This window comes from Leptosomus discolor, chromosome 11 (genome assembly GCF_034619465.1).
Source record: "Leptosomus discolor isolate bLepDis1 chromosome 11, bLepDis1.hap2, whole genome shotgun sequence".
NCBI lineage: Eukaryota > Metazoa > Chordata > Aves > Leptosomiformes > Leptosomidae > Leptosomus > Leptosomus discolor.
The window spans coordinates 23,570,852-23,595,154 of record NC_141401.1 but is presented as its reverse complement, the minus strand read 5'-3'; the positions used below and the strand labels follow the sequence as shown (position 1 = coordinate 23,595,154).

General features: G+C 42.7%; 2 protein-coding genes across 4 annotated transcripts; both read left to right on the top strand.

The window, feature by feature from the left end:
* The first annotated feature begins 1,010 nt into the window (after nt 1–1,010).
* On the top strand, nt 1,011–17,827 carry TARS3 (threonyl-tRNA synthetase 3). Of its 2 annotated transcripts, XM_086471393.1 has the most exons (20): nt 1,011–1,289; nt 1,878–1,970; nt 3,356–3,546; nt 4,107–4,230; nt 5,376–5,497; nt 6,297–6,414; nt 7,047–7,111; nt 7,824–7,902; nt 9,100–9,246; nt 10,661–10,759; nt 11,099–11,265; nt 11,788–11,950; nt 12,824–12,961; nt 13,406–13,483; nt 13,581–13,681; nt 14,823–14,927; nt 15,736–15,808; nt 16,537–16,651; nt 16,767–17,336; nt 17,462–17,827. In XM_086471393.1, the coding sequence occupies exons 1-19, from the start codon at nt 1,011–1,013 to the stop codon at nt 16,913–16,915; spliced, it is 2,406 nt and encodes an 801-aa protein (XP_086327519.1). In that variant the 3' UTR covers nt 16,916–17,336; nt 17,462–17,827. The 2 variants fall into 2 exon arrangements, with proteins under 2 accessions (XP_086327519.1, XP_086327520.1); XM_086471394.1 differs by lacking the exon at nt 17,462–17,827 and having other exon boundaries at nt 1,011–1,262; nt 16,767–16,940.
* Nucleotides 17,298–24,123, top strand: TM2D3 (TM2 domain containing 3). Of its 2 annotated transcripts, none has more exons than XM_086471397.1 (6): nt 17,298–17,336; nt 20,037–20,135; nt 21,016–21,173; nt 21,722–21,896; nt 22,465–22,540; nt 23,771–24,123. In XM_086471397.1, the coding sequence occupies exons 2-6, from the start codon at nt 20,048–20,050 to the stop codon at nt 23,934–23,936; spliced, it is 663 nt and encodes a 220-aa protein (XP_086327523.1). In that variant the 5' UTR covers nt 17,298–17,336; nt 20,037–20,047; the 3' UTR covers nt 23,937–24,123. The 2 variants fall into 2 exon arrangements, with proteins under 2 accessions (XP_086327523.1, XP_086327522.1); XM_086471396.1 differs by lacking the exon at nt 17,298–17,336 and adding an exon at nt 18,892–18,979.
* The last annotated feature ends 180 nt before the right edge of the window (nt 24,124–24,303 follow it).

Below are 24,303 nucleotides of genomic sequence, written 5' to 3'. Positions count from 1 at the left end.
CCATGTTCCTCTTTTGTCTGCAAACGTCAACTCCCATTGTAATGCCTGGATCCAAGCTTGGTTTTGGAGAAGGCATGGCTGTAGCACCTCTCACAGGCGGATGGGTTTAATGGATGGTGATCAGAGAGAAAGGACAGTAAAAATCAGCCACAGTTGAGCGTTAGGGCTGACAAGACCTTCGAGCTGGCCCTCAGCAGAGCGTAGGGGGGACAACCTGAAGTCTGGGCTAATGAACAGGCCGTGGGGCTGCATTCAAGTGGGTGCCATCCATATTTTCCATACTCTGACAATGGCTCTGTCTTTCTAAGGTACCTGGTAATTATCCTTCTCCTTGAATAATCCTTTGAAGGACTAAGACATGGGTGATGTTACATGTAGGTCCTTTGAAAGCATGTATTTACTTGAATGGTATTGTTTCAGTGTTGCTTTTCTGTGTTTTTAATAAGAAACGAGCTCCACAGATGCTAAATTGAGTGCTTGGGAACATATAGCAAACTTGACGTGTTTTTTCCCCTCCCTGCTACAATCTGCTTGTGCCTGCCATGCTCTCCACGAAATGGCACGATCAGGATTTTGAGAATTAGCGATGCGATGCTTCACTGCAGCCCCAGTTTATTCAGCGTCTTGTTTAGGAGGGCTACAGAGAAAAGCTTTTCAAAGAACATTTTTAGGTAAATTGAAGCGGGACTCAGACACGAGTTGCGGGTGCCGACGTCTCCCCACTGCTCATTGGCCTCGGAGCAAGATGGGCGGATGTGTTTTACCAACACCACAGCAGCGAGGGCTACAAAGAGCTCTTTGCGCCATGAGCAGAACGAATAATGACGGCAGTAGCGTCCCCGCAGGGCCGCTGAAGTCCCGCCGTGCCTGGGCGGGGTCTCCGCGGCAGCAGGCGGCCGGAGCACCTCTGCCGGAGAGAGAGGGCGGGACCAGGCCCGGCGCGGCCGGGGGGCGGGCCGGGCCCGCCGGCTCCCGGGTGGTACCGGCGACGTGAGGCGGGCCGCGGGAAGATGGCGGCTGCGGCCGCCGAGGCGGCGGCGCTGCGCCTGTCGCGGCAGGAGCAGGAGCTGCGCAGGCTGACGGCGGAGGTCGGCCGACTGAGGGAGCAGGAGGCGCCGTGCTGCTCCGGGAGCTGCAGCCCCGAGTTGCAGCGGCTGCGGGCCGAGAACGAGAAGCTGCGCTACCGCCTCCTGCACCTGCGCCGCAGCCTGGCGGCCGAGCTGGGCAGGGCAGCGCCGGCGGAGCAGCGGTCGCCGGGCACCGCGGCGGCGGAGGCCCCAGGCGGCGAGGTTAGCGCTCGGGGCGGGGACACCGCCGGGGCCTTCCTCGGGGAGGGCGGCGGGCCGCGCCGGGCCTGCGGGGGCGAGCGCCCGCATCGCGCTGGGGTGGGCCGGGCCGGGCCTCTGCGGGGAGGGAAGGGGCAGGAGGGATCCCCGGGATGAAACGCCTGGCCCCGGCCGGCGGGGGTCGGCCGCGGTCTCGGGGTTGGAAGCCTGGCTGTCCGCGCTCCTCGTGTGCCGGAGCACTCGGCAGCGCTGCTTCCCGTAGCCCCCGCCTTTCACAAAGGTGGAGTAAGTTTATCGGACCGCCGAAAGTTGTTCTTACAGTTCACTAGCCCGTTTTAATTTCCCAGGGGCTCGCAGGGGAGATTTTGCCGATGATGGTTGCAGTAGTAAAATCGGGAAAATTGTGTTGAGTAGATTTGGCTTGGTGAGCAGTTCTGCTGTGTCTGCTGAACATCAAAGCTGAACATACCTTGGTCGATTGTAATTGCCTTTTTAGCCCAGTATTGCACTGATCTGGTTGGGTTTGTTTCAAGGTTTGCTGGGAAAAGGCTTAAGGGCATAGGGGTGTACCTCATATTATCACTGTTTCAGAAAGTCTCCAGTGCAAGTCCAACTGTTGCAGCGAATCAAAATAAAGAGGAAAAGAAAAAAGAAAATGAAGCTGTGAACCGACATCAAAATGATGTAAATCTTTGTTTTACACTACATAATAATAAAAGAAGGACTATTGTTTGGTTAGATTCACAAAAGGTGCTTAAATCTGAAATTCTTTCCTCTATTTTGAAATCCCAGATTTTTGGGAAGAAGGCCTGCTATAGCATGCATATAGAAAAAATCCTTATATAAGAGCTTCGTCTTGCATGTAATGGGTAGGGTTACTCACGCATTCGTAGATCTCTACTTTCTATGTAACCAAAGAATTTGGGCTGTTGGGAAATAAAAGTCAGGATACTGTTGTTCCTAAAGAGAATGGTGATTCATGAATAGTTGAACAGCGTGCATGATGACTGAAAAAGGATGTTGGCAGCACTAGCTATACCTCAATAGAGCTTAATAATTCACTTTATGCTAAAGTAAAGGAAACTTCCCATGAACTAGCTTATTTGACACAAAACTGGCAGGAGTGGCTGACACACCAGCAGGCTGTGCCGCCATTCAGAGAGACCTGGACAGGCCCAGAAGAGCTGGGCAGGGAGACATTTAATGAAATACGACAAGGGCGAGTGTAGAGTCTTGCATCTGGGAAAGAACCACCCCATGTCCCAGTCTAGGCTGGGGACTGAGCTGTTAGAGAGCAGTGTAGGGGAAAGGGACCTGGGGGTCCTGGTGGACAGCAGGTGACCATGAGCCAGCAACGTGCCCTCGTGGCCAAGAAGGCCAATGGCATCCTGGGGTGTGTTAGAAGGGGTGTGATCGGTAGGTCAGGAGAGATTCTCCTCCCCCTCTGCTCTGCCCTGGTGAGACCCCATCTGGAATAGTGTCTCCAGTTCTGGGCCCCTCAGTTCAAGAAGGACGGGGAACTGTGGGAAAGAGTCCAGCACAGAGCCACAAAGGTGATTGAGGGGGTGGAACATGTCCCTTACAATGAAAGCCTGAGGGAGCTGGGTCTCTTTAGCTTGGAGAAGAGGAGACTGAGGGGTGACCTCATGAATGTTTATAAATACGTAAAGGGCGAGTGTCAGGAGGGGGGAGCTGGGCTCTTCTCGGTTATGGCCAGTGACAGGACAAGGGGTGCAAGCTGGAGCACAGGACGTTCCACAGTAACATAAGGAAAAACGTTTTCCCTGTGAGGGTGGCAGAGCCCTGGAACAGGCTGCCCAGAGAGGTGGTGGAGTCTCCTTCTCTGGAGACATTCAAAACCCGCCTGGACGCGTTCCTGTGTGACCGGCTCTGGGTGGTCCTGCTCTGTCAGGGGGCTTGGACTAGATGATCTTTCGTGGTCCCTTCCAACCCCTGACATTCTGTGATCTGGTCTCAGCTGGAACCTCTAGAGATACACAAACACTGAATCATTTTATTCTGTTTCTCTCGCAGATATGTATGTGTGTGATTTAATTTATTTGTTGCAGCTACAGTGTGAGCCAAGCTTCATAGAAGACAGACTGAAGCTTTATGAAGTGCTGAAAAAAGAACATGATGCTTTGCTAGCTTACAGAGTGGCCAACCAGAGCAAACCTATCAAAATTACTCTGACAGATGGAAAGATGGCTGAAGGGGAATCTTGGAAAACCACGCCGTATCAATTAGCTGTAGGAATTAGGTAACCTGCAGATTCAAGGAGCTGTACTTTAGCAGTGATAAGTCTGCTGTGATCACGTGTCTCTTACCTTGTTGCATAAAATATGTATGCCCTGGTCAGTGGATGGTGACTCTTGTAAGTTGGCTTATTTGGAAAGCATTGAAACTTCAGCTTAATGCAGAGGAAACAGGTAGGCGAAGTTACAGTTCTGAGTGATGCTGGAGATTCTGTGCTGAGATCATAATGCTTGCTTCCAGTTAAAAAAATGTAACAGTCAGTGAGGCTGCTGGGAATTAATACAGACATCTGAAATTTTGTGAGTTACCAGGTAACAGTAGAAACTGTTGTTAGATGCAGTCTTTCCTCCAGATCCCCAGCACCGAAAGTGGTTGAATGAAAGTTTAAGACCTTTGAGGGTCTATACCGTAAAAGTAGAAGAGTGTTTAAGACGACTGCAGAAGAAAAAGATTAAAGGTCTTTAGGTGCTATGAGATGTGGGTGGGGTCTCGCAGGTTTTAAAACCTAAGCACTTTTGCAAATCTGAACCTAAATACTTTGGTCTCTTCATCTGTGTTTTTTAGTCAAGCATTGGCTTCAAATGCAGTTATAGCCAAAGTGAATGGTGAATTGTGGGACCTGGATCGTCCACTGGAGGGAGATTGTACTCTGGAGCTGCTTACGTTTGATAATGAAGAAGCAAAAGCTGTAAGTAAACACTTATTAGTTTCTGCTTGATTAAAGGAACTAGTGACATGAAATTGGTTGCAGCATTATGCTTTTAAAATCTTGAATTAAAAAAAAACAATCCCCAAAACGATTCAAGTAATGTGTTTGTCATGATTTGACAAAGAAGATTAGCTACGAAGTACCTGTAGGTCAATAAAATCTTAGTGTTCTTTTCTTCCCTTCTCTTTTAAATAAACAGGTTATTTCTCAAACGAGATCATACAGAATGTGTTGATTTGTATGCTAGCTTGAAATAGTTTGATGTCTTCAGAGACCTGTGGTCTACTGTTTGACTCAGCACGTTTGAAGATCAGACACTGAAAGCAACAGTGAGGATGTCTTGCAGTTTTCTAAAAACTGTCCAGTATCAGATTTGACTCAAATAAAAAATCTACATCTCCTTGTCCCATCTGTTTGTAATAAACTTAAGTAGGTGTATCTTAGTCAATTAAATTATGAATACACTTAGTGACACACCCAAGATGGATTTTTTTTTTTTGATGGGATACAGTCTTAAGCCTTTGTTTATCTTTATGCACTAGAATTAGACTTCATTTTGTTAAAGAATTGCTCATGTGATTAAGCTTGTTTGAGGCATTTCAGGAGCCTGTAAAGGCTTTATCTTTTAGAGGTGGCTATGAAGTGGTCTGAATTAATAGGGACTTGGAACATAAGACTAGTATTGACCTACTGGGTTATTGACTCCTATCTTCTGACATTTCAGGTAATGTGGTTTACAGTCATATTGATAAATGTACTGTATGTGACAATGGTAAATTAATTGGCTGCATTGCTTTAGATGTGGTCAGTGCCTAGGCTTTTACCTGACCAGAAACTAACACACGTGGACAAGGTACAGTAAGCACTAAGGTGACGGCATCGTGCAGAGGTGTGGTCACCTTGCAGACTCGGATACGATGGGGCTTTATTGCTACAGCTGCTGTTATACTAATCATTTAGTGCATTTCAGAATGAAAACAGGAAATTGTTATACTTATCACAGAATTTAAGGAACACTTATTCCAGCATATTTCCCATCTGCAGATATACCTCTGTTTTGTTTTTTCTTTTTAGTTACACAGTGCCAATGACCCCATGACTTGCTGACCTGGCTTTATTTGCAGGTTTATTGGCATTCAAGTGCTCATATTCTTGGAGAGGCCATGGAAGGCTATTTTGGGGGCTGCTTATGCTATGGACCACCAATTGAGAATGGATTTTATTATGACATGTATATGGAAGACAGGTAAAATTTCGGTGTCTTAAGAACTTTAAAACTCTGTATTGAGGCTCAGTACTGGAATTATTTTTGTTCCGTCATGTTTCTGCATGTTAAAAGTAAAAGTGTGTATCTAGTGTGGTTTAAAACTGACAGGTTCGTTTTCCATATATGCATATACATTGAGTGCATGTCTATATTTAAATTCAAGAGCAGTGTTCAGACACCTCCTCCATGAGACTTGCAGCTGTTGAATGTTCTGTGAAAAAAATGTGAAGTAAATTGGGTAAAACTTTCAGAAGTTTCTGAGAGATATAGGAAACAGTTTCCTTGAAGAATCATGGGAGTTTGGTTTCAAAGTGCCATAGTCACTTGTAGAAATGGCACGTATGCACGTAGCTTGTATAGGTGTTTACTAGTTTTCTAATCCTTGTGCACAGCTTTACCGTTCTGTTTTTTCCTTGTTTATCTTTCTGTAGTCAGGGAGAATACTGAATCTGCATCAGCTGATAAACTACCTCTTGCAGCTGGGTTGAGCCTTTTTTTCTTAAGTAATGTATACTTTGAGCTACAGATCTTCCAGGCCTTTAAACACGTCAAAGACTCTTCTAGAAGTGATTGCAGCAGGCTTGTTCAGGGTGATAGCATTTGTGTTTCTGAGTTTAGTGTCTGAAAGTACAGCTGATTGTAAGAAACTAAGAAAATACTGTGACAAAGCACAACACATCCCATGTTTTTCAAATTAGACCACTAGAAAGTGGTCACTTAAAAAATGGGAATATAAAAATAATTAATTTATTTTTCTTTTGCCTGTGACTTTGTTTAGAGGTGTATCTAGTACTGAATTCCCACTACTAGAGAACCGCTGTAAAAATATCATAAAAGAGAAGCAGACTTTTGAAAGGCTGGAAGTCAAAAAGGAGATCCTGTTAGACATGTTTAAGGTAAATATTTGGAATACCTGTGATTCTGATATAGTCATGTTTTAAAATTTAACTTTTATAAAATACTGCATGTGACTGACTCATCGGAATACTACCTGTCTAGTAAAACAAAGAAAAGGAATAGCATCCTTTTCCCCCCCTCTCCATATCCCTCTCAAGTGTTTAGGATGTTTTCAGGCAACAATAAAACCAATTTCTTATTACACAAAAAGCCCTCAGGCTCAGTGAGATGACAGAGGGGTTAGTACACAAAAGGCATACGTTCATTCTGACTCACTTGTGAAGATAAGTCAAAAATGACTTTGTCCTCTAGTCCTCTGTCTCATACAGTGGATATTGCCAGTCTCACTGTACTGTGTTTTAATTGTCTTTCAAAACTTTGAGGTGCTCAGGTGGTAATCACTACACTTAACACACCCTCAGGGAAATTAAGATATTTTGTCTCTTTCCCCTCTTGTTTTTTTAATTCTTCTGAAAGGATGTTGAACTTCTGCATACTTGTATGTGATCCTGTGATTTTTTTTTTCGTTGTGTCTTTTACTGATGTATTTGCATTATTAAGAAATAATTGTAAAATAGAATTTTATTAGCCATTTTATTGGTGTTTCTGACTTTCATGTTTCCACATCCAGTATAACAAGTTTAAGTGTCGTATCCTTAATGAGAAGGTGAACACACCAACTACCACAATATACAGGTAAAGAAAATTAAATTAAAAGGTGTTATGAAATATTTCTGTAGTTAGGTATATTTCACTTAAGTTGAGAGGAGGAGAAAATTTTTCTTTATTATTATTGTAACTTCTGAATACTTGTGTGATTGGGGCTTACATTTGCAATTAATATTGCTACTTATGTAAAACCAGATCCTTTCTTTTTCTGCTGGGACAGATTAGATCTCGATTTGTGGACAAATGGCAAATCCACTTCTCATTCATTTCCCTCTGGTTAAACAGATTAAAATAAGTTTCCATCCATGACATTGAATTGCTGGATAATGAGTAAAGCTAACTCTTAGCTCAGCGTGGGGCAAGGAACCTGTTCATTCAGTTGCCAGGGATAAAACTAGGTGGTTAGAAAAAGGCAAAACCATCTTTTTCTGGTTGATGCTCATACTTTAAAATTTCCTGGCCAACTTTAACAAAGTTTACTTACAAACTATATGAATTGCTCAGTGTGTTACAATGTTCTTCATAATGGATCGAGTGTGCTGAGTATTTACTGAGCGAATATTCTGCTCCAGGTAGAAGGCACCGTTACATTTAAGATGCACTGAATGAGATGAGTGTTGCCTGTGTATACTTATTAGCGTGTTTGAGCGTGTCAAGTGTTAACTTGTGTGCCATTAGTAACTGTGTTTTAAAATGTTGCAGCGGTTTGAAATGCATACTTTTTTCTCTTGGTGTATAGGTGTGGTCCGCTGATTGATCTCTGCAGGGGTCCACATGTGAGACACACTGGAAAAATTAAGGCCCTTAAAATATTTAAGGTAAGTTTAAATTAACTGTGCATTAAAACTTAACTAAACTGTGGATCAGTTGATTCATTTGTGTACTTATTGTTCCTGAAGTGATTATGCTAGGGTCCTTTGTATTGTTTTCTTTGCTTGCTCTGAAAGTAGTCCTTCATTTCTTTCCCAGCTCCCATTGTACAAGTAGAACTACCGGCTTCCATCATTCATCTCTTTCCAAGGTTTACTGATTTTTGACCATCATAATAGTACTTCAGAGAAAGTTAACAGCATCTCTTTTTTTTTATCAGAGTATTAGTGCAGTAACATGCATGCTTAGACTATAATGAAGAGCACTGCAAAAATACTCAAGCTCGTAGTGACTAGGTTAGCTTGGAACCAACTGTACCATGCACAGTGGAGAGGTGCGGTGCCTAAGCCGATGTGCCGGTCCTGTGCACTGGTATCTCCAGCCAGCACTGCACTTGCAGTACAGATAGCCCAGTCTGAGGCTGTACCGCCTGTCGCATCTGCGTGGATGCACTCAGTTCTGCAGTGAATGAACACCCAGATATTAATTGGGTCAGAAAATAGTATTTTGACCTTGTAAGATGGTATCTTTCAGGTACAGGAGGTGAAGTGGACCCTGGCAGATCTGCAGGTGCTGCTGTTTAAAAATGGCATTGCTCACAGAAAGTCAGAGACAGTGTTCGCAGATGTCTCTGGTTATGATATAGTTTAAGTTCCTTGCAGGTGCTAATTTTGGTAACCTTACTGGAACATTCATCATAGTTGTTTTTGCTGGCTTCCTGACTGAACTTTGAGTTCCAGGGATGAAGTGTTAGATTGTCAAAACAGATAGGATTTAACTGTGAGAGTGAATTAGTTTTGTTTTGTCTTTTGTGTTTCCCTACTGCATTGTGTTTTGAATGTGAACAGCTGCTGCTTTTTTGGAAGAATCAATGTGAGATAACAAAACTTGCCATGATGTGAGTTAAAACAAGGTACCAAAGCAGAATAAAAGTAAGACTTGACCAATCACTTTAATTTGTCTTCTATATTATTACGCTGAGTAAAAGGCAGTGCAATTAGCTTTGTATTATAAACAAATGCTGGATGACTTCATATAATTCTTCTTCCAAGGAAAAAATCTCAACATTCGAATTCATTAGTGTTTATTCCTCCATTCCCTGAGATTATGTAATACTAACTTAAAGTATGGGCTTTGTGCATCAGAATTCCTCTACATATTGGGAAGGGAAATCTGACATGGAAACTCTGCAGAGAATATATGGAATATCCTTTCCTGATAACAAAATGATGAAGGAATGGGAAAAATTCCAGGAAGAAGCCAGAAACCGTGACCACAGGAAAATTGGAAAGGTACGCTATTTCATGGTCCACTTCTCTTTTATGCTTCCGTAACAGAATTCACTCTCTTTTCTTGTGGTTTTTTTTTTCCATTCTTTGACAGTTTGAATGAGTGCCAGTTCTAGGAACTTCTTGGTGTCAGTTGTATTTTAAAATTTTAATTCTGCTCAACTTGTCACTTGAATACAAATGCTAAACTAATGTTGGGAAGAAGTAATGGGGTAGTCCCTCGGTTAGGGAAGTTATCTCAAGCCTTTTAATGTAGAGCCTCTTCAGATTCTACCTAAACCACTTTATTTTTCATAGGAGAAATTAGTGAAAATTGTGTGAATAATATAGTTTGGTCATTCTTTATTGTACACATAAATAAGGTAATAGTTAAGTGTATATACGTGTGGTACTTCAACTGTTGTTGTTAATGTTGTTCATATATTCCTCTACTAGATTTAAATGAACAGATTTAATCTTAAATTGAGTGTAAGTAGGAAGACATTAGATTGTCACAGACGAGGATTGTGACTTAATACCCGTCATGATGGCATGCAGTCTCCTAATTGTTGCCAACTTTGCCACAGTTTTGTAGAGAAAGTGGAGTTACAGGGAGGGTAGTTGAGAGACGATAAGCTTTGTGGATGTTTAAAGGCACAAGGGGCAGTGCAGGTGAAAGCAGGGAGACATTAAAGTGAAAAACTCCTGTGTCAGTGAAGGTCAGCACTGTTGGCCGAGAGGGTGCAGGTGTGAACCTCTCACTACATACTGGCAGACATGAAAGACTGTGAAGGGCCTTCATAGCAAAGATGAAAATGGAGGGTAACTCGGCAGAAGAAGAGCCAATGAGGAATTTACAGAGAACAGTGACAAAGGGAAAAAGTAGAAAAATTATCTTTACGGAATTGTTCATGCTTATTTCTATTTGTATAGTATTTGTTTGAGGATTACTTCTATGCCTCTTCAAAAACAAATTATCTAGTATCAAACAACTTATCTGGTGTCTGTGTGTATCTAACACCTATGATACTGAAGAGGCTGAGGTTCTCCAAAGATGTAGCAGAGCCACACTGCTGAGCCGCTGTTTTTGCGGCAGAACTCTGATAAAGAATGACTGGCTTACAGGCTTCAGCCATCAGCCATGATGGGCATATGCTTAACTACTGTGGTCACTAAAGGTAAGATTGGTTAAGGCTTCAGGATTTTGAGGAAATGTGTGTTCACGTAGTCACAGAGTCAAATTGAATTCCAGTGTTATTACAAACTTATAAGAGTAAGACGTACAGATAAATTAATTACTCTTGCTGAGAACTTGTAGAATTCTGGAAATAGTCTTGTTGCTGTAATGTTTCATTTTTGTGATCAGAGTTTCAACATGCGTGAAGTAGTCATGTTCTGCCTGAAGTGTGTTACAGCAGTCTGTTCTTAATTTACCTAGGAGCAAGAACTCTTCTTCTTTCACGATTTGAGCCCTGGAAGCTGCTTTTTCCTCCCTAGAGGTGCCTTTCTTTATAACACACTGGTGGATTTCATACGAGTGAGTATATGCTAATGTAACTCCGAATAAGCTTAATATCAGTTGTCGATCTGAAGTGATCTGCCATTCATAGCACACCAAAAGAGCCATCCCCAGAAAGGGAAACATCTGTGTGTGTAAACATGTGCCAGAGTTTCACTATGACTATATAGATCTAACTTCTTTGAAAATAGGGCAGAGTAAAGCATTAACTTGTGGTTTTTCCAGTTGTACAAAACCTACGTGTGCAGTAGTCTTTAGTCTCCAGTAAATCGCCATCATAAGAGCACAGTTAAAAAGAATTGGGCTTTTGCTTGTCAGAAGCTCTACCACCTTTGAAATGTTGAATTTGTTCTGTAGGAGGAGTATCACAGGCGTAACTTTACTGAAGTCGTATCTCCAAACATCTTCAACAGTAAACTCTGGGAAGCTTCAGGACACTGGCAGCACTACAGTGAAAATATGTTCTCTTTTGAGATAGAGAAGGAAACTTTTGCCCTTAAACCGATGAATTGTCCAGGACATTGGTTTGTACTCTCGACTGAAAACCTTCTTATTTTGCTATATTTATCCTCTGTGGGGCTGAGGGGAAATAAAGTGGAGTATTAATAGATGTTATCATGTATGTTTACTGCGGACTACTAAGGAACTAGTGTGTCCAGAGAGCTCCCCCGACAGCGTCCCAAAGCAGACCAAATACAGTTCTTGTAGGAGGATCGTTCAGTAAGTCTGCACTAAGTGAGCTAATGCAGTCTGCACCACTAGTGTATACAGACTGGGGAGGATAGAGATAGGCATCGGGTGGGGTGTAGCAAAAGAAGCTACAGGTTAACCAGTCTTGATTGTTACTCTCGCAGGTTTTTTTGTAGGTGGTCTTTAGCAATATGTTCAGTGCTGCACTTTCCTGTTTGCCTGCCTGTTAGGATGCAGACAATCTGAAGGAATAAACACTTAAAAATGTGATTACTGTCTGTACTGATCTTGTTTCTGTGTTGTCTTAAGTCTTCTATAAGAAGGATAAAAGGAAAGTTCTTTCACATTCCTCGTAGCTTGATGTTTGCCCATCGTCCACGATCCTGGAGGGAAATGCCTCTTAGACTTGCAGATTTTGGCGTTCTTCACCGGAATGAACTCTCTGGGACTTTAAGTGGCTTGACTCGTGTAAGGCGCTTCCAACAAGACGATGCTCACATCTTTTGCACAATAGAACAGGTAAAAAAAACCCCAAACAAACAAACCCAAAACCCCAACAACCTTCCCCCTATCAGCCAAGCAAAAAACCCCCCTTCGTCTCCCAGTGCAAAGCAACATTAAACAAGAAAAAAGCCCCAAAATATTTCAGCTCTCACTTCTTCTGTTGTGTTGCTTTGTAGCATAATGCTGCCTCTGATTTTTGTTTTTTGGGAGGTTTAGGTGCTTCCTTCTTATCTCGTCTTCTGCGATATTGCTGAAGTCAATAGCCTGTCGAACTTAGCTTCCCTGTTACAAGTTTCTCAAATAGCAGAGCCATAATTTATGTTATTTTTCTCTTTGAAATTAAAAAATGCCTGTATCAAAGGAAAACTGTTGCTTGAGTGACGTTATTGATTGTGAATTATGTATTAAGATTTTCTGTATAGAATTTTTCCCTCTAGAAAATACATTGGGCAACTAAATCCCAAAAGGTAAAATCTTTTACATCTCCCGTCTCCCCTTGCAAAGAAAAAACCTGTTGACCACACTTTATTTTCCATAGTAATGCTGAATAAATACTTTACTTTGTCAGTAATGCCATAGATTTTAGTGGAGTTATGTGACTACATTGATGTACTCTTGACAAGTCTGACTCATGTTGTTTGGCTTCAGAAGCCCAGGCTTAACGAGAACATTACTTCTCTTGCCACGCTGTGAAGCCACGACACCTCAGTCCTCTCTTTACTCATAACCTAGATTAGGGTTTGTAGGATGTAATTTTCATGTGATTTTTTTTTTTTTTTTTTTTTTAAATTTAATGGACTCTTACTTTCTGGTTATGAGGAGTTCAGTGAATCCAATTACATCTCTATGCAAGTACATTTTAACTAATAAATTTTGTTTGTGTTTAAGATCGAAGAAGAAATTAAGGGCTGTCTTGATTTCTTGAAGTCAGTGTATGCTGTCTTTGGTTTTACTTTTCAACTACATCTTTCTACAAGACCAGAAAATTATCTAGGAGAGTTAGAGGTCTGGGATCATGCAGAAAAGGTAATTCACTTAAAAACAAACAAAGCAACCCCTTAATACGTGTATTTGCAGAGGTGGATATTTAACTAAGTTCTTTCGTGTTGAATAGTGAGATTAGTGAAACTGCTTAAATCAAATGCTAAATATTGTCCTTAGTGGAAATGCCTCTAGAAAAACATCACATTGAATGTGAAGTTTCTGTATAAAATGAGAGCTGATTCTTACTTAGCCCCTTATCTTGAACCAATTTGATTTTTATTAATCTTTTTTTCTGATTAGTCACAACATTGGTAAAACGGACTACTCTTATTTCAGGATTATTTATGATAGATGACTAAATGATTGAACCATAGAAGTTGTGCTGCCGGTTGACTCCCTTTGTATCGTGAAGGCAAATGCTTTGACTTACAGTAACGAAAGGCCCTGCTGTACCTTTCCTAACCATTCTCTTATTTTCATGGGTAGCAACTTCAAAACAGCTTAAATAACTTTGGAGAGCAATGGAATTTGAATCCAGGAGATGGAGCTTTTTATGGTCCTAAGGTTAGTGAATCAGCATTTTAATATAGCCTTGGGATGGACAGGAATACAGACGCAATGCAGGCAAACTATATTTAGTAACTGTTGTTTTGCTTCACAGATTGATATTAAAATCAAAGATGCTATTGGCAGGTACCATCAATGTGCTACTATCCAACTTGACTTCCAACTACCCATTCGATTTAATCTTACTTATGTTGGGTGAGTGGTTAAGCTAAACATTTTCCTCCTTTAAATGAAAGAATTAAATGAAAAGAATTAGTTACTTTCATTTTCTATAATTCCCATTAAACTGAGATGTATTAATGCTTTATTGCTCACTTAACAAATGATTAGCCTGTGTATCAGTAGCCTGGTTAGGAGGAGAAAAATCCCTGGTGAGTAGAGGACTGAGTCACGAACTTGAAGATATTTCCTCAGCGTAATGATAATTCACTTTAATTGTAAATGCTACTGGTTGCAGGAAGATTTCATGATCTGTCTTGTCTGCCAGCTCTGAAGAGAACTGATAGTGTATAACGCTGAAGAAGACTCGGCTGATTCAGTTTTCACTTTCAGCCTAGTCACTGTGTCTCCTTTTGAAGACATTGCATACAAATTAAAACATGTCTTAAGGAGCTAGTAGGTTTGTAGAAAGGACTTCATTCTTTTTATCAGATAAAGTTAGTTAACTTTGAACATAAATGGAATGCAAACAGTTTTTAATGAAAATCTCACTCACTGTGGCTTCCAGGTAGGAAGAGAGATGTTCATCCGCTGAGTGAATTAATCTTAGTACCATGTTGACTTGAACCCACATTTTCTGTGTTGTTTTTCTTGCTGTGATTGTTTTTGCGTATTATAAAGAGTTTGATGGGGAAGACAGGAAAAGAATCTGTTATTTTTTTGGTCCTGCTGCATGTTCTACAGTAGATGTCATAGCTCTTTGGTAGGTGATAATGCAAACAGCAACTGGCTTTTTGTGTGCACAGGATTGTAATTTAAGGGAAGAAATGAGCAGTAAACGCAACAAAATAAAAGCAAGACACAGCAGAAAAGAAAGAACGAGGAAGAACATCAAATATTAAAATGCGCAGAAGTGGAGCTGATTCAGTCGAGTGTCTTTTCAGACTTAGGAGTTTGTGCCTATGCCACTAGCTACAGGCATTATTTTAAGTCAGTATTCCTTTAAAAGCCCAGGTGACTTAAAGTACATTTTTAATAAAAATCGTAGATTTTGCCTCAGTATAAATAACTAAATTTTGTCTTTCCATGAAAAGTAGAATCAAAACTGTTCGTAGGGTGACCTGTGTGTGAGCCAAGAGAAAAAAAAATTTTTTAAACTTTATTTATTCTTTTTCAGTAAGGATGGTGATGATAAAAAAAGGCCAGTGATTATTCACAGAGCTATCTTGGGATCTGTGGAGAGAATGATAGCCATTCTCGCAGAAAATTATGGAGGAAAATGGTATGTGGCACAAATGCGGTTCTAAAAATGTTTAACAACATACAAAATACAGATCCTCACTAATGTCTCATATATTATAATGCGAAATAATATCCCTAGAATTTTTTCAAATTTACAAGGTAAGTTTACAAGAAAATCAATCTAATTTTATGGTCTGAGTTGTATGATATCCTTTTATTAATAGTTCATTATTAGAAATGTGATTGCAGGAAAAAATTAAGACAATAAAGCAGAAATGAGAATTGTAATTAAATGTGTATGTGCTGCATTATTCTTGTTCCTTTTTTCTTAACAATAGCGCTTTTGTATTGGGAAGATGTTGACGTATGTAAAACAATTATTTACATAGATGTAAATTAGTCCTAATATGTGAAATACTTTTTTGAACTTGTAAGATGTATTGTTTCATCTTGGACAAACTTTGAAGATATTACTTCTTCATTAATGTACTTAAAGTATTAAGGAAGAGTTAATTCTTTCAGCCGCCTATCTGTCTGACTGTCCACCTTTCACTATAAAGTTATAAATAAAAATGGTAGTTATGCAAAAATTACTCTGTTTAAAATTGTGATGTCAGCTAGGAAGTGAACAGAAGATCAAAGTTCTGCATGTGTCATTTTACTGGAATCAATCTATTTGCTATTTTAGATGAACTTGGAAAGAGGAAGATAGCATATTATCCAACATCCTTAGCTAGTGTAAATATTCTTATAAAGTAAATAAATTATTATTTGGGAACATGACTATGGATATGAGTGCAAATGTAAAATGCACATTTATTTCATGTTTTTCTTATCCTGCTCGCCAGGCCGTTCTGGCTGTCTCCACGGCAGGTCATGGTTGTGCCTGTGGGACCTACTTCTGAAGAGTATGCCCGGCAGGTGAGAGTAGGGCCTTCCTTTTTATAGTAGCAAGCAATTTTAAGTACTGTCCTAGAACAGAGAGTGAATGCTTTAATAATTTTGGAGACGCACTTTGGGGGGGAGAAGTAATTTTTTTCCATATAGCCTAAAACTTCTGTAAGCCTGCGAAAGGGATATGTAATTTCCAAGTGGTTTGGGTTCTGTTATTATGTACATACTTCAGTAATTATTCAAGGAAAAGACATTCTGGATGACAAACCTCATTACCAATGTTTCATCACAGAATTATCTGCTTAAAGTAGGGGCAGAGCTGATTTTTGAGTTTCCTCCATTTCCCAGCATGTATACCCTTGTCTAGATTACATATGACCATGGTTGTGTTTACCCCTCTCCCCTGCTTTTCTTTTGATGCAAGTGGGTTTGCTCTTCTCCTCTTTCTCCTTTCTCAGACTGAGAAAACACTTTTTATATTCAGCAGTGTAGCTGTCTAGGGAGATCAGCAGGTATTTGTTATGGATGTTACCTTGTATTGTCTTCCAGCAGGAGCCCTGCTAAGCCTTCAGTGTGTGTGCAGTTTCCCTCACATAACTTTGTTGACTTCCTTACAATGATTCGCAAGAGCAGATTCATGCACATGTGAATTAATTATTGGAAGAGATCAGGGATTACACTACGTACAAATTTATGTGGTAGAATATATCCTGTAATATTAAGTGAGATTGAGATTTTATTTTTTTTCTTTTTAGATTTGCAGGGAATTTTTTGAAGCAGGATTTATGTCAGACGTGGATCTAGATCAAAGTTGCACGTTAAACAAGAAAATTAGAAATGCACAGCTGGCCCAGTATAACTTTATCTTAGGTAATTGCAGCATCTTCTATTTCTGAATATCATTTTTAATTTTGGGCATAGGGTTTGTCTAGACTCTCATTTTGTAATGTAGTCAGTTTAATACTGTTTGTGATCTGTCTTGCAGTGGTTGGAGAAAAGGAGAAAGCAAATAATGCTGTCAATGTGCGAACAAGAGACAACAAAGTTCATGGAGAGATTTCAGTATCTTCTGCCATTGAAAAACTCAAGAAATTTAAGAGTTCACATATTCCAAATGCAGAAGAAGAATTCTGATGTTGCTGATGGGGGGGGGGGGGGGGGGGAATAATATTAGCTGCCCATGTGAAATGTGTTTCTTCCCATACAGCAGTAATGCTCATCTGACAGAATTTTCAGTTAATGGATACACAAAATAAGCGAATGTAGCAACGTTGGTGCTCTGGGAACAGCATGAGAGGATAGATGCAACTGCCAACTCCTTTGGCAATCCCATGGGATTCCAGTCTGCGTGAGTCGCAGAATGCTGATATTTTTAAATAAGTCCTGCACCTCTGCTAAAATGTGTTGGTTTTGCAGTGGAAATCAGTGAGGGCTGCATGAAGTCAAGGAACAGGAGGCTGGGAGGTGTACTGGCTGCTGCCGTGATTGCTGAGCTGCATCGGTCCTGTAGCAGTTGCATAACTGATGTGATGTGGAATCCAAAGCTTGGCAGTTGGTAGGTGCATCAGGAGCATTTTGGTTGGGTTTTTTTTTTTCTCATTCCAGATCATACTTTTTTTTGGGGGGGGACACACACAGGGGCGGGTGATGGCTTGATTCTTTCTCAATTTATGTTCACAGGCTACAAATACATTAATACATTGGGGTCTTTGTTGGAAATCTCAGTGAAACAAGGCACAGATTGTGTTGGTGTGATAATTGGTTGCTGTAAAGGTGATTGCCAAGAATGAAGTTGAGTTACTCACCGTATCTGTGTGTGGAAAGTGTCATTATTTTTTCCTGTGTTTGCTGTTGGTTTGGCTTTTTTTCTAAAACAAACCAACCTTTGAAAAAACTGTGTGTAATTTATTGCTGTGTTTGACTGGGATACTGAGGTGTGGATGACAATTTCCATTATAAAACACAGCATGTTGGAATTTAAGTTGGCCATATTTAACTGACTTCATTTATGCTTATAAATAATAGTAAAGTTACTGTTGCAGGCAATTGAATCGGATTTTTTGGGGAGATGAATTTTTACTGTGATTTTTTTTTTTTCACTTCTTAGTTACAAGGCTTAGCATTAAATACATTACTCAATTATCTAAGCTATACAACTGTAGTTGTGATTTAAATATCATAAAAAGGAAGCAGAACATGCTATATAGTGCATAAATGCTATACAAAGTTAGTGTTTTTCTTCTGCCTGCCACTTATATACAGACTTCACTAGCCCTGTTTTTGGGTTGTAGTAGTTTGGGTTTGTGTATCCGTTTTTACCGATTATCCCCAGCTTTTAAAAGAAAGGGGGGGGTGGGGCGGGGAATTGAAGGAACAAGTGCTGGGAAAGCTTTTTGTTCCACTTTGTGGAATTAACATGGGGTGTGAAGGGTGATTTTTTTTTTTTTTAAATTTTTATTTTTAGTAGCATATTTTATATATGTAATACGGTATTTTTATGGTCTACAGCCTACATCATACATCTGTGATGTACTCAGACTGCAGAATTAAAACTTTAGGGTTATGCACAGTGAATTTCTAGGTTTGGCCAATATAAGACTAACTCCTTGGCATACCTCTATCTGTGCTGTCGCCGTTTCAGTTTTCAGGTGACCTGCAGCAATGAGAGGTCAGTGAAGGAAATAGATTTATAAAAATAATATAAATTAAAGTGCGCTACAGGGAGAAATAATGTCGAGGGGAGGAGGGCCAGGCGCAGACCAGGGGGGGAAAGCAGCCTGCGGGGCCGGTTCCCTGAGGCGTGCGCGGCGCGGGGCGGGATGAAGGCCCTTGGGGAACATTTCCTGAGGCTGGTCCCACCCGCGGCTGCATCTGGTCTCCTGCGTCCCCGGGCGGGCGAGCCGAGGCGAGGGGCAGAGCCGAAGCCGGGCGCAGCAACAGCCTCACCGACAGCCGGGGCTCACCGTGGGCGCCGCCGGCCCAGCCCTGGTGGGAGTCGCCCCCCCCTCCGCGGCGGCGGGCCGGTTCCCGCGCCGGGCTGCGGCTCGGCCGGCGGCCCCGCCTCCCGCGCCCGCCCCTCGCGGCGGAGCCGGCCGGCGGCGTCAGGCAAGATGGCGGCGCTGGCGGGGCTGCGCGCCCTGCGGAGGCTCTGCGGCGTCGCGCTCTTCCTGTCCCAGCTCTACGTCCTCTCCGGCCGCGGTGAGCGCGGCGGCCGCCGCTGTGCCCGGGCCCCCCGAGGCCGAGACGGGGCGGGGCGGGTGGGAGAAGGGGGGCAGGGGAGGGCGCTCCCTCATGCCAGCGGCCCCGCCGGCGGGCCGGGCGCTCCGAGCCCCAGTCTCGGCAGGGGGAGGCCTGGCGGCGCCTCCGCGGCTCGCCCGCAGGCGGGGGCTGTTCTCCCGAGTCTCTTCGGCCGATCCCCGGGGCGGGGGCCGAACGCGCCCTGGCGGGGGCGGCTGCTGGGCGGCCGAGCTGGGGAGGTGACCGTGACCTCGGCTGGTTGAGGGCGTGTAGCCGCTGCCCTGACTGGGCGGAGGGAGCAGGTGCAGGGGCCCGGTCGCTGGTCACCGTGCGGGGCTGCTGCTCCGTCCTGAGGTGCTCCGTGTCAGGACGAAGGCCGGGCTGGGCCCCGCTCCCGGCCCGCCTGCCGCTCTGGGCGCGTACGGCGCCGGCCGTGAGTCGTGCGTCCCTCAGCGGGTGGCGGGCGAGGCACCGCGGCTCCTCGGCACCTCTGGGGAGAGCGGCGCGGCGGAGCCGTGGTTGTGCTTCCACTCGTGCTGCCGGCCGGCTCGGCACAGGTCTACTCGCCTCCCTCCTGCGCCCCCTCCGCCCCTGGGGCCGCGGGATTCGCGCAGGGACGGCGGAGCCGCATGCGGGAGCGCAGCCGTGGCTGCGGGCAGGCCTGTTCCAGCCTTCGGTCAAAGAGGTAGCTGCGTTGCTTGGTTAAATGGTTTTGTTCAGTAGCAAAGACTGGGTAAAATCCGCCTTCTGAGCAGTGGTTTTTAATTCTCAGGAATCAAAAAATGAGACCGAATTGAAATAAACACGGTTTCTTGTGTAAAAGGAATGATTCAATTCGAATGTTAATGCTTAATGTAAACATTCTACTGTTTATAGAACAGTGAAACAGATTTTTATATTTTTTTTATTCTAATTACACTTTCTACTTGTAATTTCATACCAGTGTGCTGAAATCAAACTTTCTGAAGATGAATTTTATTGTAGAAATAGCACTGTCTCCATTTTTGTTCTCTTGTAGCAGGATCTTTGATGACCACAAAGCATTCGCAGCCACAATCTACGTCTGGAAAAAGCCTAACTTCAACTAGTACAAATACTCCTTATTTTAGAGTAGCAGGTAAAACATTACATTGTTTCTTTTGTTTTTCTTCTGTGGGCCTTTTTCCTCAGTGTCTTGAGTTTAGTAGTGAAGTTCTTGAATTATGTCTTAGGAACGTGTACATGCTTTCACGGTAGTAAAAGATGTTGTAGTATGACATGTTAGGAATTACTCTTCGATGACCTTAACGGTTAGTTTGGATTACATAATCAGAAAATTGGTCCCTATAAGATCTTGCAACTAGAAAATGACCAGTTAAACTGCCGTTGCGGTTCGTGTTGTGGTTCGTGTGTTTTATGCCCTCTCAGGACGGTGAAAGTGCTTGAAAGACTGCAGCATTCGTCAAGAACTTGTTACGGTTCCCTATGGAACGTAAACACAGTTCTTGGCGCTCGCTAAGGGGTGTGTCAGGATGGGCCGAAACCCTGGTGGGGCTGGGAGTTGAATCTGAGCACGTTGGGACAGCAAGGGGCTGAGCTCGCTGTGAACTTCATGAGACCTGGCCCAGCAGCAGGTGACATGTGCCAGCCTGTGTCTGTCCCTGAACTGGCTGCTCCCGCTGAGGAGCGCGGGCTGAGGCGGCCCTAATCCGCGCAGAGCTGCCTCCCGGCGCGGAGCTGCCTCCCGGCGCTGTGCGGAGAGGTGCTGCTGCACTGCCCTGCACAGAGCTGCCGCCAGGGCCCCTCCTGTGGGGTGCAGCTCCCGGGGCTAACGCGGGGCTCCCGCAGTACCAACGTGCAGCGCTCTTCACTGTGTGCCGAGGAAGCCCTTCGCACAGCGGCAGTGCGTGGATGCGTGTGCGGACGTGTGAAAGAAAACGTGTGTCTCTATACTTCAGGTTATGGAGCTTTGTTACTCGCTTTCTTAATGTTACTCACGTTTTTCACCTTTCTTTCAGAAAGTACAGAAATTCCAGCTTACATGACTAAATGCCCGAGCAACGGGCTTTGCAGGAGGTTGCCACCAGACTGCATGACATGTAACACCAACTACTCTTGTGTGTACGGGAAGCCGGCCACCTTCGACTGCAAAGTCAAGCCACACGTTCATTGCGTTGTAGGTCACTTGTTACTGTTACAGCCCGATTTAAGTAATTTAATTAAACTGTGGCATCTTGTCATAAAATATAAAAAATTGATTTCCGGGTTCTTACGTAGGCAGGTTTGCAGATCTGCGGTACATTTGGTTGGATTCAGCTGTAGGTGGTTGCTGCCCTTCTCTATTTTGCCTCTCTTGCCTTGGATCTCTTTCGTGCGCAGCCACGCAATTGAGTCAAATCACTTTGTTACCGATCAAAACTGAACCATTTTGAGAGTGAGGAGGATAAATATCTGTCAGAGGTACCAACTGCTCTCACAGACGAGACTGAATCAGTCTCCTTTTGGCAGTAGCCTTGGATTGGAGGAAGCACTGATGTTAAACTGCGCTTTGATAGCTCTTGGTCAGTTTTCTAATGTTGATTTTTCTTCTTTGCTTGACTACTTAGAGGTAGCAAAGAGGGTAGCTGTTATTTTGCCCAAAATGTCTACCCGTGAAATGTGATTTGGTATTGTACACTGACACTTTTTTGTTACTAGTGAAGTGATAACGCTGTCCTTCCGTAGGATGAGACCAACCACGAGCAGGAGAACTTCACAGTTAACATGACGTGCCAGTTCTGCTGGCAGCTTGCCACCACTGACTACGTGTGTACCAATTCTACAAACTGCATGACGGTTTCTTGTCCACGACAACGCTACAACGCCACTTGTACGGTACGGGATCATATTCATTGTCTAGGTAAGCTGGCCTGCAACACATTCTGTAAAGAAGCTGTTTTTTCTAAAGAATTTATTAACACTTTTTGTAATAGGTAAATACAATGATTGTTTATGTCCGCTGCAGTAACAGGTTGTACCTCGATTGATCCATTGAGGTTTTTTATACTTACATTTTAATTTTTAAGTGTAATAGTGACACCTGACTGTAAATACTGTTGTATAACTTCCCATGGAGAAAACAGTTCTGTTTGATTTTTGTCAACTTCTATGAATTAATCTAATTTGGTCACTGCTAATAGAATCAATACCAAATGTCTCAGCAGGATAATTGCAAAAGTTCTTGGCAGTTTCACCCAACTAGTTCAGTTTTCCCCCGAGTTGTTCAGTGACCTTGTGTGTTTTCTGGTACGGGACAAAGACCGATGGAGCAGAGGACTGAAGAGCGTAGATGCGCTTTTGTCTTGTTTCGATTAGTGTCAGCCCTTTCAGACTCTTGCTAGAGAAATACAGTATCCTCTCGCTCCTCGTTCTTGTACTCATTTTGTGGTCTTTGTGACATTAAGGTCTGAATGTTTTCTAATGTTTAGGGAATCGTGTCTTTCCTAAGATGCTCTATTGCAACTGGACTGGAGGCTATAAGTGGTCAACTGCCTTGGCACTAAGGTATGCAAGAACTGTTAGATAACGTCAAGCTAAAATAGATAATATTGTTAGATTAATTGTCTATAAAATCTGCAGGCTGTGGGTGGTTACACTTGGTATTTCGTAAGGGTGTACTGAATAACCAACGTTCCGTGTAGTCTAGCTTAGACTTTGGAGGTGTAGGGAGCCTGGAGATTTCATATGCTACGGTGCTGGCCATCTTCAGCGAGTAGAGCTTGAGGGCAAACATTCCCACTGTTTCTGTGTCGAATGTCCTTTCGTCACAGTAAACGCCAGTAACTCCTGGGCTTCACAGTAGAGGGGACACGTTGCCTTTTTTTCTGTGTAGTGGTACATGAGCTACAAGTGCTCAAAAATCTGCATATTTATGGGTTTTTTTTTCTCCTAGTTTGTTTTAAACAATTAAGGCTGAAAATTGTCCAAATTACTTCTTAGCATCTGAAATGGTACAACTGTTTCTGAGTTTGATAGATGTCACTGGGCTGTCTGTGGTGGCAGACGTTTGTTACCGCTTCCTTCCCGACTGTAACAGCTGGAAATGCCTTAAGATGAAGTTTCTTGCATTTGAAATTATTAGGGAAGAGACCAGCGCAGCAGCATGGAAAGAAACGCTTTAGGTTATTTTTGGAATATTACGCCATTAGAGCAACACAATAGCGATTTGAAAGTAATTGAAGTTCTGCTGGTGGTAAGACCTTTTTCATTAAATTTTAATATTTCAAAAGTGGATAATATGGTAAATGAAGTAGCGAGACTCTGTTTTCCTGGAGCCAAAGATGCAGTAAGACTGATGAAGAAAGCGATCTGACACACCTTCCTTTATAGCACAAGTTGTTCTCTGCCACCAGCTGGAGAAGCTGCCCATTGCCTGACTTCTGCATGGGGCTGGGTTTAGCACGCGAGTCTGTTTCTGTAGCTTGTTGGCGTTGGGGTTTTTTTTAGCTGCTGCTAGCTTAGAAAAGTTGAGGCACATTCATGAATCTGAGTGTTTTGGGGTGAATTGCTTGTCATGAATGAAAAACTGTCAAGTCTCTGGATAGTATTACTTTGCTAAGAAATAGTGCTTTTTCATCAAGAGCTTTCTCATTTAATAGCCCAAACGGTGCTTTTTGGACAAAAAATACTGTAAAGCAGAACTGGCATTGACTTGTAGATGTGTCAGAAAGAAGTGGATACCCAAATGGAGTGCCTCTAAAGCGATAATAACGAACCATGTTTTTGTTCTTACAGCATCACCCTTGGTGGATTTGGTGCTGATCGTTTCTATTTGGGCCAGTGGCGGGAAGGTCTGGGAAAACTCTTCAGCTTTGGTGGACTTGGAATATGGACACTAATCGATGTGCTGCTGATAGGTGTTGGCTATGTGGGACCTGCAGATGGTTCTCTTTATATTTAAATGTGGGTGCAGTGTGCTTCAGAGAGGGTAATTGCTTGGAAAAGGCTCTAAATAAAAGAATGTAGAGGTCTGAGCCTTCAAGTTAGTATGAAGAACAACTGTTCTTTCTGTGTGCATACATTTTAATGTACAGCATCTGTACTTGGTTCGCCTTTAACTAAGGTAAAATAAAAGAGTGGATCACTGAGGAAGTTGAAATGAATTTCCTTTCTTCTATGGACGTGCTATTTTTCTATGAAAAAAGTTGGAACGGTTAACCAAATTCTGCCCTGTGCTTGAACTTGGATGATCCGTTAAGCACCAAAAGAGATGCAAGCTCACTTGAATATTGAGTTCTTTACTTAATATTTGTGTGTTTGAATTTAAA

Excerpts from the sequence above, each read along its gene's own strand:
- TARS3 (XM_086471393.1), top strand. The coding sequence starts at position 1,011 with ATGGCGGCTGCGGCCGCCGAGGCGGCGGCGCTGCGCCTGTCGCGGCAG. Across the intron at positions 1,971-3,355 it reads TGAACCGACATCAAAATGAT|CTACAGTGTGAGCCAAGCTT; the intron begins GTAAATCTTTGT and ends TATTTGTTGCAG. Across the intron at positions 13,484-13,580 it reads GAGCTTTTTATGGTCCTAAG|ATTGATATTAAAATCAAAGA; the intron begins GTTAGTGAATCA and ends TTTGCTTCACAG.
- TM2D3 (XM_086471396.1), top strand. The coding sequence starts at position 18,892 with ATGGCGGCGCTGGCGGGGCTGCGCGCCCTGCGGAGGCTCTGCGGCGTC. Across the intron at positions 20,136-21,015 it reads TCCTTATTTTAGAGTAGCAG|AAAGTACAGAAATTCCAGCT; the intron begins GTAAAACATTAC and ends CCTTTCTTTCAG. Across the intron at positions 21,174-21,721 it reads AGCCACACGTTCATTGCGTT|GATGAGACCAACCACGAGCA; the intron begins GTAGGTCACTTG and ends GTCCTTCCGTAG.